Source organism: Saccopteryx bilineata, chromosome 6, assembly GCF_036850765.1.
Source record: "Saccopteryx bilineata isolate mSacBil1 chromosome 6, mSacBil1_pri_phased_curated, whole genome shotgun sequence".
NCBI classification, from domain to species: domain Eukaryota; kingdom Metazoa; phylum Chordata; class Mammalia; order Chiroptera; family Emballonuridae; genus Saccopteryx; species Saccopteryx bilineata.
The window spans coordinates 185,825,162-185,838,410 of NC_089495.1; the positions used below are offsets into that span (position 1 = coordinate 185,825,162).

Sequence of the window (13,249 nt, forward strand, 5' to 3'; positions counted from 1 at the left end):
GATCACGTGATACATTTATCTGTCCCACCCTAAAGGCCGGTCCATGAAAATATTTTCTGACATTAAACCGGTCCGTGGCCCAAAAAAGGTTGGGGACCACTACCTTACCTGGAGGGGAAGCAGAATTTCCTCTGATGCCCCTTAGGTGCTCTGCACGCTGCCTCCAGTACCATGCCCTGTTGTAACCGTGGAAAGACACAAGGATGTGAAGAGGGGCTGTGTATGGAGATGCAGGAACCTGGAAGGCTGATCAGTGCATATGTGTAGCTTGTTGCTCACCAGACATTAGAGCTATCAGAGTTCTGCTATTTCCCTTTTCAAAAATCATTTTACAGTGACTTCAGAATACTTAGTTAAGAAAAATGTGTGATGAATACTATCACAAAGAAAAACCATTTGAAAGGCAAATGCATGTATTTATAAACATAGCATTTTATTAACAAAATGTTTACACCCTTCTTACAACAAATATTGCAGTAATTTAGCACATTATCCTCTATAAAAGTTGATAGAATATTCAAGCTGAAACAATATAGTTTAGAAGTATGCCAAATCAACCACCATTTGCAAACCACCTCCAGCATCAGTGAAAACAGAAAAATCTCACAACAAAAATCCAAAGATCTAGTTTCTTCTGCCAGCATCTACAAACAGTATAGACATCATATGGTTTATCTATAGACGTGGGTCCAGCCCAAGGTTAAGACTGCAAAAATAAAGTCTTTAAACATCCATATATGCTTGGCCAACCATCATTACAATACTTCATCACAGGTAATCAAGCAATGCATCATGCAGGGAAGCCATGGCTATAAATCTGGGCTGTTTATAGTGCTACCAAACGGCCTAAACTGGAAGCGACTTTATTTTATTTTTTTCATAATAGATGCCAGTATAAAAAGGCACAAATATCTTACTCCTTGCATCAGGTTTTGAAAAGGCATGACATTCTCAGGAGAAAGATGAATTAATTGCTGGTATTACGGCTTAGTTATTTTACTTTTTAAATTTAATGTCCAGACTCACTTCTATACTCCATAGCTGTTTCTCTTTAAGACTATGGACTTGGATTTTTACATCCTTTGACAAAAGCTCTATTACAAACTAAGAGAAGTTCTGACCCTTACATTATGTTGTCACCAATGGGAGAAAACATTTTGTCACTCCATCATGTTGCCACTGTAAGTGCTGCCCATTGCCTCTCTCGAAATGTGGGAGTTCTTGACATAAAATACACCTTGTTTTTGGACTGCACAGGTGGTGTCTCACCTCCCTTGTTGGATGTGGTGAGCAAATAATATTGCTGCCAGCACAGGAGGCAGCACAAGGAATGTCATGTGTGCTAAGGAAGGGGCAGGTGCCCAGTGTCTTTAAGGGAGAACCCAATGCAAAAAAAAAAAAAAAAAAAAAAATCAGAAGTAAGGCATGAAATCCACTATGATCACAGAGAAGGCAAGACATCAATTCTTTAGAAGGTCAAAGGCATGATTGACAATTATGTGAATGACTCATAAAGGAAAATGATGTAAAGACAGAGCTGGAAGAGCGTGCAAAACAAAAAACAGAAAACCTTTTTCAGAGCAATAAAGCTCTGTCTACACAGTACAACAAATGGTTTAAAAATAGAGCCACCCATCATTGTTCCAACTAGCCAGCTACCGATTCCTTTTTCCCGCACTGAATCGACCAGTGACTCTGACATCATGTGCGTGGTCCGTATTAAGGAAGAGTTTCATCAATTATGTAATAACCTCATACACAAAATGAAACGGTACACAAATTTGAACACTGCTTTCAAAATTTTTCAGGGGGTAAACTGATTACTCAAAGGTAAATTTAATAGAAATGTTCATAAAGGGCAAATGAGATTAGGATTAAGCCCTGAAGTGAACTCCTACACTGCTGTGTGCTGAGTGTGCGCGGATGGGAGTGCGTGCTGCCTGTCCCCACTGGCCTGGCCCACTCCCCTGGCCTTTCCTACAACATGACCTCACTTTGTGAAAGTTTCCCGAACAATCTCAATTCTGAGTAAAATTATCGGCCCTGTGTGAAATGCTATTTTCAAAACGATTTTCTCTAAAGTAGCACTGATAGGTAAATAATTTGCTTCTGGAAATGTTGAAAAGTTCCTGGCATCAGAACCAGCACGTTTTGTTTCTGTTGCATGATTAAGAACATTAAGGGATACTGTTTAAAACTGACAGTTAAAGAAGGCTCTTTCAAAACATCATTGCTGTCTTAGGATGTCCCATTAATTGGCTGAGTTTTTGGCACTTGCATTCCTATTCAGCTACCCAGAATTTTGTTTCAATTATGAAGCATTTTGATGAAGCACCAGGCACTGCACAGATCTGAAAACGAACAGGCAATAAATTAAAATTTTTTTTTGGTTAAATTTAAGGCTCCATGATTTTAATTCCAGTATCTATAATGACTCACTCTAATCTTACTATCTAAAATGTTCAGTGTAATAAAAAGATGAAATGTTTTTCTTTTTATTAAACTTCTGAATCCTTTTGAAGCCCCAAATATTCTAGCATATATATATATATATGCATGTGTGTGCATATAATTGATTAGACTCTAAAAGGAAAGAACACAGATATTAGTTATTCCTGATGGTACAGACCATCAAATTAAAGTTGATCTATGCTACTGGAAGTCCTTCTCAATTTGGGACGTAAATCATTTTCCCATATGCTAAGAGAGTCCTGAAGGACAAACTGAGAAATATGGACAGTCCTGGTTCTATTTATTCACTTTCTTCATTATGTCTAATGAAACTTCATCACAACAGGTCTCTCACTTACCGTTTTCTTGGATTAAAAAAGTGGAGGCTCCTGAAATATGTAATACATTTCTATTTTTTTTAGACTTTCATTTGTACAAAGAACAGGACAAATACCCCAGAATTCCACTAATGTTTCTTACAAAATCGGATAATCAAATTGACTGGATTTCTATTACTGGAAGTCAAGACAAGTAACTCTGCCATCAAGAGAAAATTGGCAGAGGTTGTTTCTTTCAGTCCTGGGTTAAATCCCACCTCCACCTCCGTCTTCTAAAACCGTACAGCATAATGTGTACTTTCGGAATAAATTGTTGCTTGTACTATTTTTTTTTTAATCTTCTAAACAATACCTTGAGTCACTTTTAAATTTTTGATGGGCCAAGCTAATTGAAGGTCGGTACACAGTAACAACTTGACTTTTGAAGGTACATTCCCTTCCTTCCTTTAAAAAATATTCATTAAGAGGTAGACTATCTTTTCAAGTCAAGTTATGCTGCTAGTTCCTCTAAAACAAATTTAAATTTAATTAAAACAAAATATATTTTTTTACAGGCTTATCTCTCTGGCTTATCACTGCCTTTTAACTTTTATGAGAGGATGAGGAGGAACATTTACTGCCTAGGGAGTTTGGAGAGGAGGCAGCTTGAGTTTGGGAGCTGTCACCTCCCCCAAAGGTTCTAAAGCAAGTACCCAGTATAGATCAGAGTTAAGGAACTTCCAGTAACATTCCCCCAGAAGGAAAAGATTCTCTCATTACTTCCACAGGCTCTTGCAAAGACATCTGAATGTGTACAGGGCTGTCATGTGCTTTATATACTCTGCGCCTGTATCTTATAGACTGAGGGGCCATGAATCACGTTTTTAGTTTTGAAACGAGTAAAAAAATGCTTCTAAGAATTAATGTAACCTCTTTTGCAAATTCATTCTCAGGATATAACAGATGCTCATGACAATGAACAAGTGCCTTTTCAAGCTCTGAGGCTGACCTACCAATTAGTACAGCATAATTTGAATCAAACCTGCCCATGTTGACACAATGCCACAAAAGTACAGACATTCCGCTTTCACATCTCCAGGTTAGCCATGGTGTAGTTAGTTCTCTAATGCAGTGGTCCCCAACCTTTTTTGGGCCACGGACAGGTTTAATGTCAGAAAATATTTTCATGGACTGGCCTTTAGGGTGGGATGGATAAATGTATTACATGACCGAGATAAGCGTCAAGAGTGAGTCTCAGACGGATGTAACAGAGGGAATCTGGTCATTTTTTAAAAATAAAACATCGTTCAGACTTAAATATAAATAAAACGGAAATAATATAAGTTATTTGTTCTTTCTCTGTGGACCGGTACCAAATGGCCCACGGACTGTTACCGGTCCGTGGCCCGGGGGTTGGGGACTACTGCTCTAATGGACATTTTCATTACTGTATCTCCCAGTTTAATTTAGAATGTCTCCAAGACCCATTTTCCTTCTTGAGAATAGAAAAGAAATAAATACAAGAATTCAAGAGAAGTTGAAAAATTAAATGCGACTTTCTTTCCCTCTTTATGTATTTAAAAAGAATGAAAATTGATAACCACAAGGAGGACACCAGCCCACTTAGAGATCAAGCCTCTCACATCACTTCCAACACAATCATAGATGGGCAACAAAGAACTGTGTTATATTAAAGGAACTGAATCTTCCTGCTGCTCTGTGTAGAACTTATCCTGTCTGTGGCTGAAAAGCAGGTGATGGAGGAACTCATTTGGAACCTGAAGGGCCTGCATATAGGTACTTCTCCCCAATCACTTCTTAAAGAGAAACTGAAATGAAGGATACTTGATCATACTCTTACTTTGTTCTTTTAATCACCTAATGATAGTTAATTAGTTATCAGAGGATCAGAAAAACACTTGTGTGGAAGTAAGACTTCTGGAGACCAGTGGTTACTAGGATTAGACACCTGCAAAGAGCTTATTTCAAATTCTCTGAGAGGGATCAATACACACTTGCAGCTAATTATTTTTCTCTTTTCAGTCCCTAAAGTTTAAAAAAATGGCCCTGTGTCATAAGGGAACCAAAAGAAGGTTTTTATATGTAGATGGGTTATACCTCAATTCTTTTGAAATCCAGCCTTTCCTCCTAAGAAATAAGAATATAGGAAATGTGGATTAGATCATTGCTCAGTGGGGGATAACATCCAAAGAGTGTTCAAAATAAAAAGCTGCTTCTGAATTTAATATTCATCTTTGCATTTCATAAGCAAACACAATAAATGAAAACACTTTCTCTCCGTTTCATTGTGTATGGATTATGGATCTGAGAGAGCAATTTGTTATTGTTGTTAAGGATTAAAAAGATATTACATAAGAAACGGTGTCATGTCAATTTCTGAGACAGACTGATGGAAATGAGGGGAGAAAAGGCCCTGGAAACGTGTGAAGAATAGTGGTGCTGCACAAGCCACACATCATTCATTCTGTTAATAAAACATGGCTACAACCAAAGAGGATCATTCCCTACATACTGGAAGGTGTCTGAGAAATGGTGGGAAACCAGCTGCAGGGCTACAGGGATGGGTCTGTTTGGGGCCAAAGACAGTCAATGTCACAATGACTGGATTAGAAGAATTCACATGCCTTACCAGTAAGGGGAAGCACGCAAGCATTTTGCTTTTCCCTGTAGACCCAGACACCATGAAATCAATAACACAGACTGACAGGTTTGGTGGAAATATTATGAAGGTCACAGATTTGCATCATCTTTTGGTAAAACAAGAGAGAAAGGGCCACACGTGTATTGCCCCTTTGGTAATGAGTCAAGCAACCTTTATTTTTATTTTGTTGTCGTGGAGATAGAGGCCCAGAGTGGGAACCTAGGGACATACAGGGCAGTGGCCAGATGCCTCATCCATCAGGATGTAAATGAAATAGCTAAGCCACCTTCAGGCACAAACAGCCCAGTCCTTGGAGCCACTTGTTTTCTCCTAAAGCTCACATGGGGAAGGAAGAGAAATGCTAGGGGGTACAGAGCCCACAAGTATTTTAAACAAAATGACATTAGAGTTTTCACTAACAACATTCCTTCTAACTGATCTCAATAATAAAATAAACAATTTCAAATGCTTAAGATATTCACCAAGAAGGAAATTTTTTTTACTTCATCTGAGTTATAATTTTCCCATTAAAATCTATCCATATTAAGTGCAGTGCACAAAGAAATAACAATTATTTTTAAAAGTTTCGACTGTTCAGTTTAAGGAGAACTCTGAAAACACAATTTAGTCTGAAATTCAAGCTGTTTCATTTCCTATTTAATCTTGTAAATTTCCTTCCCTTACAATACCAGGTTGGAAGGGTGCCAAATTAGACCAGGAACAAATTTTCACCAACTTCATTTCAGTGCTTTATTTTTAGATTATATTAAAAACCTCATTAGGCTCCCTGAGGGAAAAGAGCGTTAACCACTAACAAAGTGGGGGGGGGGGCAGGGGACAGAGGATGGAAAGATAAGCTAAATTGTTAACAAGGAAAGCTCTCTTCCAACAGTTGGTCTGAGGTAGTAGCTATAAAAGCAGAAAGAAACTTATTACCAAGACCAGGTAAATGACTTGAGCTTGGAGCTTAATTTTTTACCCCAAGGCTAGGAAGGGCCAGTCAGGCTTGTCAAAGTGGCATATGTCTATATTATGATTTCCAGATGGGATCTGGAGGGGAGACAGTGGTGGAAGCAAAGGCAGAGAAATGTTTCAAGATGTAAGCTAAGACTGCTTTCGCACAACATAAATGTGCTTCGAAGAGTCTCCCATGGACAGCCTGAAAAAGGGGTGGGTGTACGCAAGACGGGGCAGAATTAAATGGAATGAAACATAGAATTTATTAATGTATTTACACAATTTATACTTTTTAAGCAATGGTCTCATAAATATAGACTACAACTTTACATAGGCTAAGCAACAGATAATTGTTTTCCCCACCAAAATATTTGGATTAAATAAAAAAATCATCAGCATTTACACCATTTTCTTTGCTTTCTTTTCCCTTCTTTTTAAACCAGTTAGTTTAAGTATATGCAATTCAATTTATTCCAGGCCAGGCTGCTTCTCTACCACCACCGCCCTGATCAAGAGAGCTTATTAAAAAAGGTGCCAATGATGAGTTTGGTGACAGACACAGCAGAGTCAGAATGCAAGCCCAGGTGAGCTATGGGCTGTTGTGACTGTTACTAACTTGTGCTGTGCATCTTGGACTAATGTATGCAACAGAAAGTGCTCTGGAGATGGTGGATGTAGTCATTTCCATCAGTCCTATAAATAACCCATTTTACCTTCAGATAAAATTGCCATCCCTCCACTTAACAGCATCCTACCACATTTTAAATGATACAACTCCCTAGAACAGTGGTAATGGGAAACCAAGGAAATTATAATCTCCACGAGGTCTTCTTTCCCTCAAGAACCACGAAAGTGCTCATTTTCCCTTTACAAATGTTACATAAAATCTTGATTACAAAACTACTCAACAATTTGATCCTACCATCCATACAATTACATGTTCCTTTTCAGCAAGGTCAAAAGCCAATGATGGAGTCCCTTTGTATACCAGAGTCTTTACATAACACAAATCCACAGACTGAAATATTACTGCTGTAGTCTTCAAAGAGGAAACAGACCGGTCAGTTTCTGCGACTCAAGTTTTGTATGAAGAAGGCCCCAGATCAGCTAGGCGAAGCCTGGCGGCGGGGCCCCCCAGCCCTCCGGTTAGCTTTCAGGACCACCTACTTCATCAAGTCTGAGAGGCTGAGGCTCAGTCAACAGCAGCTTCGCTTTGGCTCTGAAGGCTGTCTTCGGAGTTTGAAGCCCTTCCCACCACATGGCGGGTTGGTGTCAGTAGATGGAATTCTTCGACCTAAACCAAGAGGAGAGGAGGGAAGGAAATGAGCCTTAACTTGCCAAATCTGCTCATTCTCAGACACAAAAATTTTGTAGATGCAATTTGACAGGTTTCATTAAAATAAAGTAATAAACTTTTAATATTGCAATGATTTTAGATTTATAGAACATTTGCAAAGATAATATAGAGAATCGCTGCATACCTCTCACCAGTTTCTCCCCATGTTAATATCTTATGCCGCCATGGGACATTTGTTAAAATGAAGAACTCAACACTGACACTTCACTATTAACTCCAGACTTTTTTCAGATGTCACCAGTTTTTCCATTAATGTTCTGTTTCTGTCTCAGAGTCCAAATGAGGCTATCACATGACATTAAGTAATATTTTTTAACTAAAAAAAAATTACCAGTTAAAAAATCTTGTTTTGAGTAGGTAAAAAAATTATTCAGAACACGCCCATCCCTGTCCAGAGATAGGAATGCACAGACACGCATGGTACACATACCTCAACCTGTCCCCCTTCCTAAACCCAGACAGGAGTAAACAATATGCATGGCTTTCCACCTTGCTGCCTTTATATGCACCTGGAACTGTCCCTGCAGTGTCTGGAAAGTGCTGCCTCCTGTGTAATAGTCCGTGACACTGCAGTATATGAATGTACCATCATTTAAGTACTGCCTTGTTGATGGTTAGTTTGTTAGCAATATTCTGATGCTACTACAATGATGCAAAAAATATCTTTGTGAACACAAGTGTATGTGTTGGATAAATTAACAAAGTGGAAGAGCCTGGTCACACTATTGTACTCCTTGTGTACTGACCCAACGTACCCCTATAGCCAGTGTCTGCCTACACAGATGCAGGAAGGACGTGCAATTTAAATTTTGACAGATGCTGCCAAATTACTCTTTGAAGAGGCTGTGCCACTTTGTTCTGCTATCAACCATGTATGAGAATGACAGGTTTTACTTTACTGCATTATGAAGTATAATGTCAATTTTGAGGGAAATCTTAAATCACCCATCCACTTATCTCACAGATATCTTTAGGGTGCTTCTTATAGAAGGCTTTCCGATGCCTTCCACTTCCTAATTCTCCAATATCTCAGGAACTAATTTCCATTGGGACATCGGAAGCATGTTGTCAAATATTTGCTTACGCTACAATCTCCCCCAAATTAGACCCTTAGCCCTCTGAAGGAAGAGATCCTGTTTCTCCATCTTTGTTTCTAGGATTATTTGGCACAGTACCTGGCACTGAGGTATTCTGAACACATGCAATAAACTGGCACATGCATTTTGGGCATAAACAGGCTGAGATGGAACCTGCCAGCTCTCGGGACCTTGGTTGCCAAACCTGGAGCCTCAAGCAAGCTGAGCAGACTGCAAATCTGGGTGGGTAGTACCCAGCAGTGTCCACACATCTAGAAAGTATCCCCCAGTATGTCCTACTTATACATGCTGTTGTGAATAAACTGCAAATTAATTTAAAAGCTTTATTGAAGCTCCTTGCCATTACCTATTTCTCAGTAAATGGATACTGGAAATACAGCTGAGACAAGAGTCATCTCTAAAACATTTTTAGAAGAAAGTAGAGGAGAACATCTTCCTGACCTGGGAATAGGCAATGACTTCTCAAGCAGGAGCCAAAAAGTGCTAACCATAAAGGAAGACAAGGATTAGTAGGATATAAGATTAAAACCTGCAGTTCATCAAAGGATTTGATTCAAAAATGGAAGTCAAGCCATAAAGAAGCTCTGTCCAATGCACATAATCAAAAGTGGACTCATTTGCAAAGTAAACTATAAACATTCAGGAAAAGGCAGGTAATTGAATAGGAAAATAGGCAAAACTTCACAAAAGAGGATATCCTAATAGTATGTAAATACTACTACCTGAAAAGGTGCTCAACTTCATTAACTGTCATGGAAATTCAGATCATTACCTATCTAGCAGAGATGGAGAGTTCTTACAGGCACGCCCCTGGTGTGTCAGCAAGTAAACTTGTACTGAACACATGCATACCCAATGACTTCGTTATTCCTGTCTGGGCATAAATACACCTACCAAAAATATGTACTGGTTGTGTACATACTAGACATGCAGTAGAATGCTCAGAGGTACTATTTGTAATAGCTCTAAATTGGAAACAACCACCCAGATGCCTATCAACAGGATGGATAACCACCCCATGGATATTCTCCCTGCTTCCAACTGACAGCAGGACAGAGGCACCAGTGACGAAACAGATCAGGCAATGATACTGACAACCTGAGAGTATATGTAGAGATAAGGGAGCCAGACACAAGAGTTACAGCATGCTTCAGAAAATACAAAGTATGAAAACAGGCAAAACAAATCTGAAGAGTCAGTAGTCAGGACAAAGGTTCCCTTGGGGGGCGGGGATTGTCGGAGGCTCCTGGGGTAGCCTTGGGTCTTGCTCTGGGTGTGGATTACAGGAGTCTACTTTGTTTGTGAAAATTCCTTGAGTGGTACACTTCTGACGTGAGCACTTGGACTTTAGTAAAAAGCAAGCACGCTGGGCACCGTCCTAATGCAACTTTACAACAGCCAGTACACGGTAACTTCAATTCACATCTATCTCAATTCTTATAATCATGTGAGCATACAGCTTTTATTTTTCACAGTTAAAATGAGTACGTACCTGCTGGTTTTTATCTAAGGATTTTCATTGTTGGTATAGTTCACTACCTTCCTGTTTTAATACTGCTAGTGTAAAGACGACTGAAAAATAGTAATAATTTCAGTATACTTCTGACACCACTCACTTAGATATTTTAGCTTGAACTGTGAAAAATTTCTGACTGGCCTCAGGGATGCCTTTCAAAAACAGGTAACTGCTACTTATAATCTAGGAAGACAATAAATACCATGACTTTTTAATGTTGAAATGAAAAGGTTGCAAACCGCCTGATGGGCTTGGCAGGCCTGCACAGTACTCTGAAAGTACTATATTTGAGTTAATGGCTAAATCTAAACAATGGGACATGTTATATAAAATTCAAATCTCTGATTCTCTGAACAAACTAAAATCACCAAAAACTAAAAATAAAAACATAAACAATCCCAGCAATTGGGCCACCAGATGTTATGCTCCAGTGTAGCCACACTTGCCAGCTGTCAGGGTCACCAGGGTCTGCTGCCCTCAAGTCTCAGTGCTCACCCCAGCCTGCTCTACTGGTGGGCTGTATCACAGGTGGGCCCTGGCAAGCACTGAAGCTCATGGCCTGTCCTTTACAGGATGGCCAAGGGCCTTCCAGCTTCAGCAATCTGGGATCTCACCCAGATGATGGCTCTTAACGAGTAAGTTCATGGTACCCTGATGACTGTCTCGTATTTTCCATCTGGAATCTGTTATGTTTAGTTAACGTGAATTCAGGTCTGTGTGAAGCCTGCTCTGTCACATCTTGGCTCCAATATCACCTGCTCAGGAGAGGCCTTTTCTCTGACCCCCTGCAGACACGCTTTCACTTCATTCTATATTATTTTCTTGCTATCGCTGCTTATCATCTGAAAGGATCTCACTTATTTCTGAGCTCACTGTCTGCCTCCCACAGGGCAGTCTACGTTTCAGGAGAGCAGGGCCATGCCTATCTCTTTCACCACCGTCTCCCCTGAGCCTGGAACGGTTCTCAATAAATATTTTGATGAATTTGAATGAAATGAATAAACACAGATACAATCTGTAGAGGATCCCAAAGGTATGCAGCAGCCTCTCTCTCTTACCTTTTCTCACCTAGTATTAATTTGGAGGGGGGGGTTTCTAACAGTGGAACTCCACATGAATTTCATTTCCCCTTATTTTGTTCACTTTCAGTGACTTTGGATGACTAATTGAAACAAATATAAGGAGAGAAAGAGGGAGAGGTGACAGCTTCTAGGGCCCCAGGCCCTATGCACTGATTTATTCATTCAGTAGCAATGTTCTTAATAGGAGGACCACAGTCATCGGGCAGCAGCTCCCCAGCTATTACATGATATGAAAACCAGCTGTCATTCTTACACTCTCATTCCACGGAGAACAATACCAGAGACTAGATTACTTTACATAAGGAAGGAATTCTACCTAGCAAGATAATTGTTTTCAGTTGCTCTGCACAGAGGAAACCCATATAGCACACAGATACTCACTAATCTCTATAAAGAGTTCATTGATGTTTATCGCATTTTTTGCACTGGTCTCTACAAAAATTGCATGGATGGAGTCGGCGTAGTCTTTAGCATCTCTCTCCATGACTTCTCTGGAAGGCAATGATTGCAAATCAGAAATCTGACCCATCAAAGGCTTCATGCTATCCCCCCTTACCCAATAATTCACCAGATCTACGATGACAAAGGATGCCATGGATGGCTTGTGTCTATGGTTGAACAAAGCATGGGCTGCCAGCAATGCATGCAGTGGAGCAATCGGAGAATGGCAGGGGTTTCTTCCCCCACACCCCCAAAGCAATGCCCCTGCTTTAGGAATTAAGGAAGTGGTTCACAGAAACTTCCAATAAGTGTGCTTTCCTGAAAAGCTGCTGTCCTCATTCTAGTAACCTACGTCATGGGAGCCGGGGCTCAGCTAAGCTCACATGCTGTCAGATTTGATGTAACCAACATTAAATAAATTATACACCTGTCTACATACATCATCTAATTAGCCACAGGTGCCTGAATTAGTTCTACTTTGAAACTTCAGGATTCCAACCACACATAGAAAGGAATTTTTCAATGTCAGAGATAAAATAAAAGCAAGATTCTTATACTAGATATCGTTCAGTAAGAAAAGGAACATATAATCAGCACTGTAATCTCCTGTTCTAATAACTTACCTTACATCGATAAGATCACACTTATTTCCTGCAATGGCAACTACAATATTAGGTGGGCCGTGCTGTCGAAGCTCTTTTACCCAATTCTTTAATGTGGAGAATGTCTCCTGTAACACAAAAGAGGAAAGCAACTGGAGATCTAAGCAGCCAAGAGAGTGTTCACAATAGTCTGAAGAACACAATAGATGTCTTACTTCTTTTGTGATATCATAAACAATTATAGCTGCAGCCGACCCTCGATAGTACATGGGTGCTAAGGCACGGAACTGCACAGAAAAAGAAACAACAGAATTGGGAAAACTGGTTAATATGTTTTACTAGACTCTTAGGCCCATTATCCCTACACAAAAAATAATCTTTCTCTTAAGCCCAAGAAGATGACATGATGCTTTAAAGCAAATGAACCAGTGATTACCAAAGGCAACAACTCTTAATGTAACACTGAAATGTCTCTCAGAAGATAGTTTAGAATACAGTTTTATAGGAATTAAATATAGTGCTATAAACAATTGTTTCAGCTAAAAAGGCTTTTTAATTGAACTCAATGTTATAATTCCCAAATTCATTTGTTCAATAGTCCTTTAAACTTGGGCTTCCCAAACTATCAGGGAGATAAAAAATCATGCTGTAAATAGTTCTCCAGAGAAGCGCTGCACTGGGGTGTCGTAATGAAGACCCTGTCATCTGAATGCTGATGGTGTCACAGAAATGAGTACACATTTACACTTGATACTTTGATGTGTCTG

At 39.5% G+C, this 13,249-nt stretch overlaps 1 protein-coding gene across 2 annotated transcripts in view; it reads right to left on the reverse strand.

Moving 5' to 3' along the window:
- Positions 1-412: 412 nt before the first annotated feature.
- RAB22A (RAB22A, member RAS oncogene family) overlaps positions 413-13,249 on the reverse strand; it is a 49,175-nt gene continuing 36,338 nt past the window's right edge. The window contains exons 4-7 of one of the 2 annotated variants that reach the window (XM_066237671.1): positions 12,698-12,769; positions 12,504-12,610; positions 11,821-11,930; positions 413-7,681 (exon numbers count right to left, since the gene is read on the reverse strand). In XM_066237671.1, coding sequence (XP_066093768.1) covers positions 7,584-7,681; positions 11,821-11,930; positions 12,504-12,610; positions 12,698-12,769 — 387 coding nt within the window. In that variant the 3' untranslated portion in view covers positions 413-7,583. The remainder of the gene's footprint in view (positions 7,682-11,820; positions 11,931-12,503; positions 12,611-12,697; positions 12,770-13,249) is intronic. The other variant, XM_066237672.1, reaches the window with a different exon arrangement.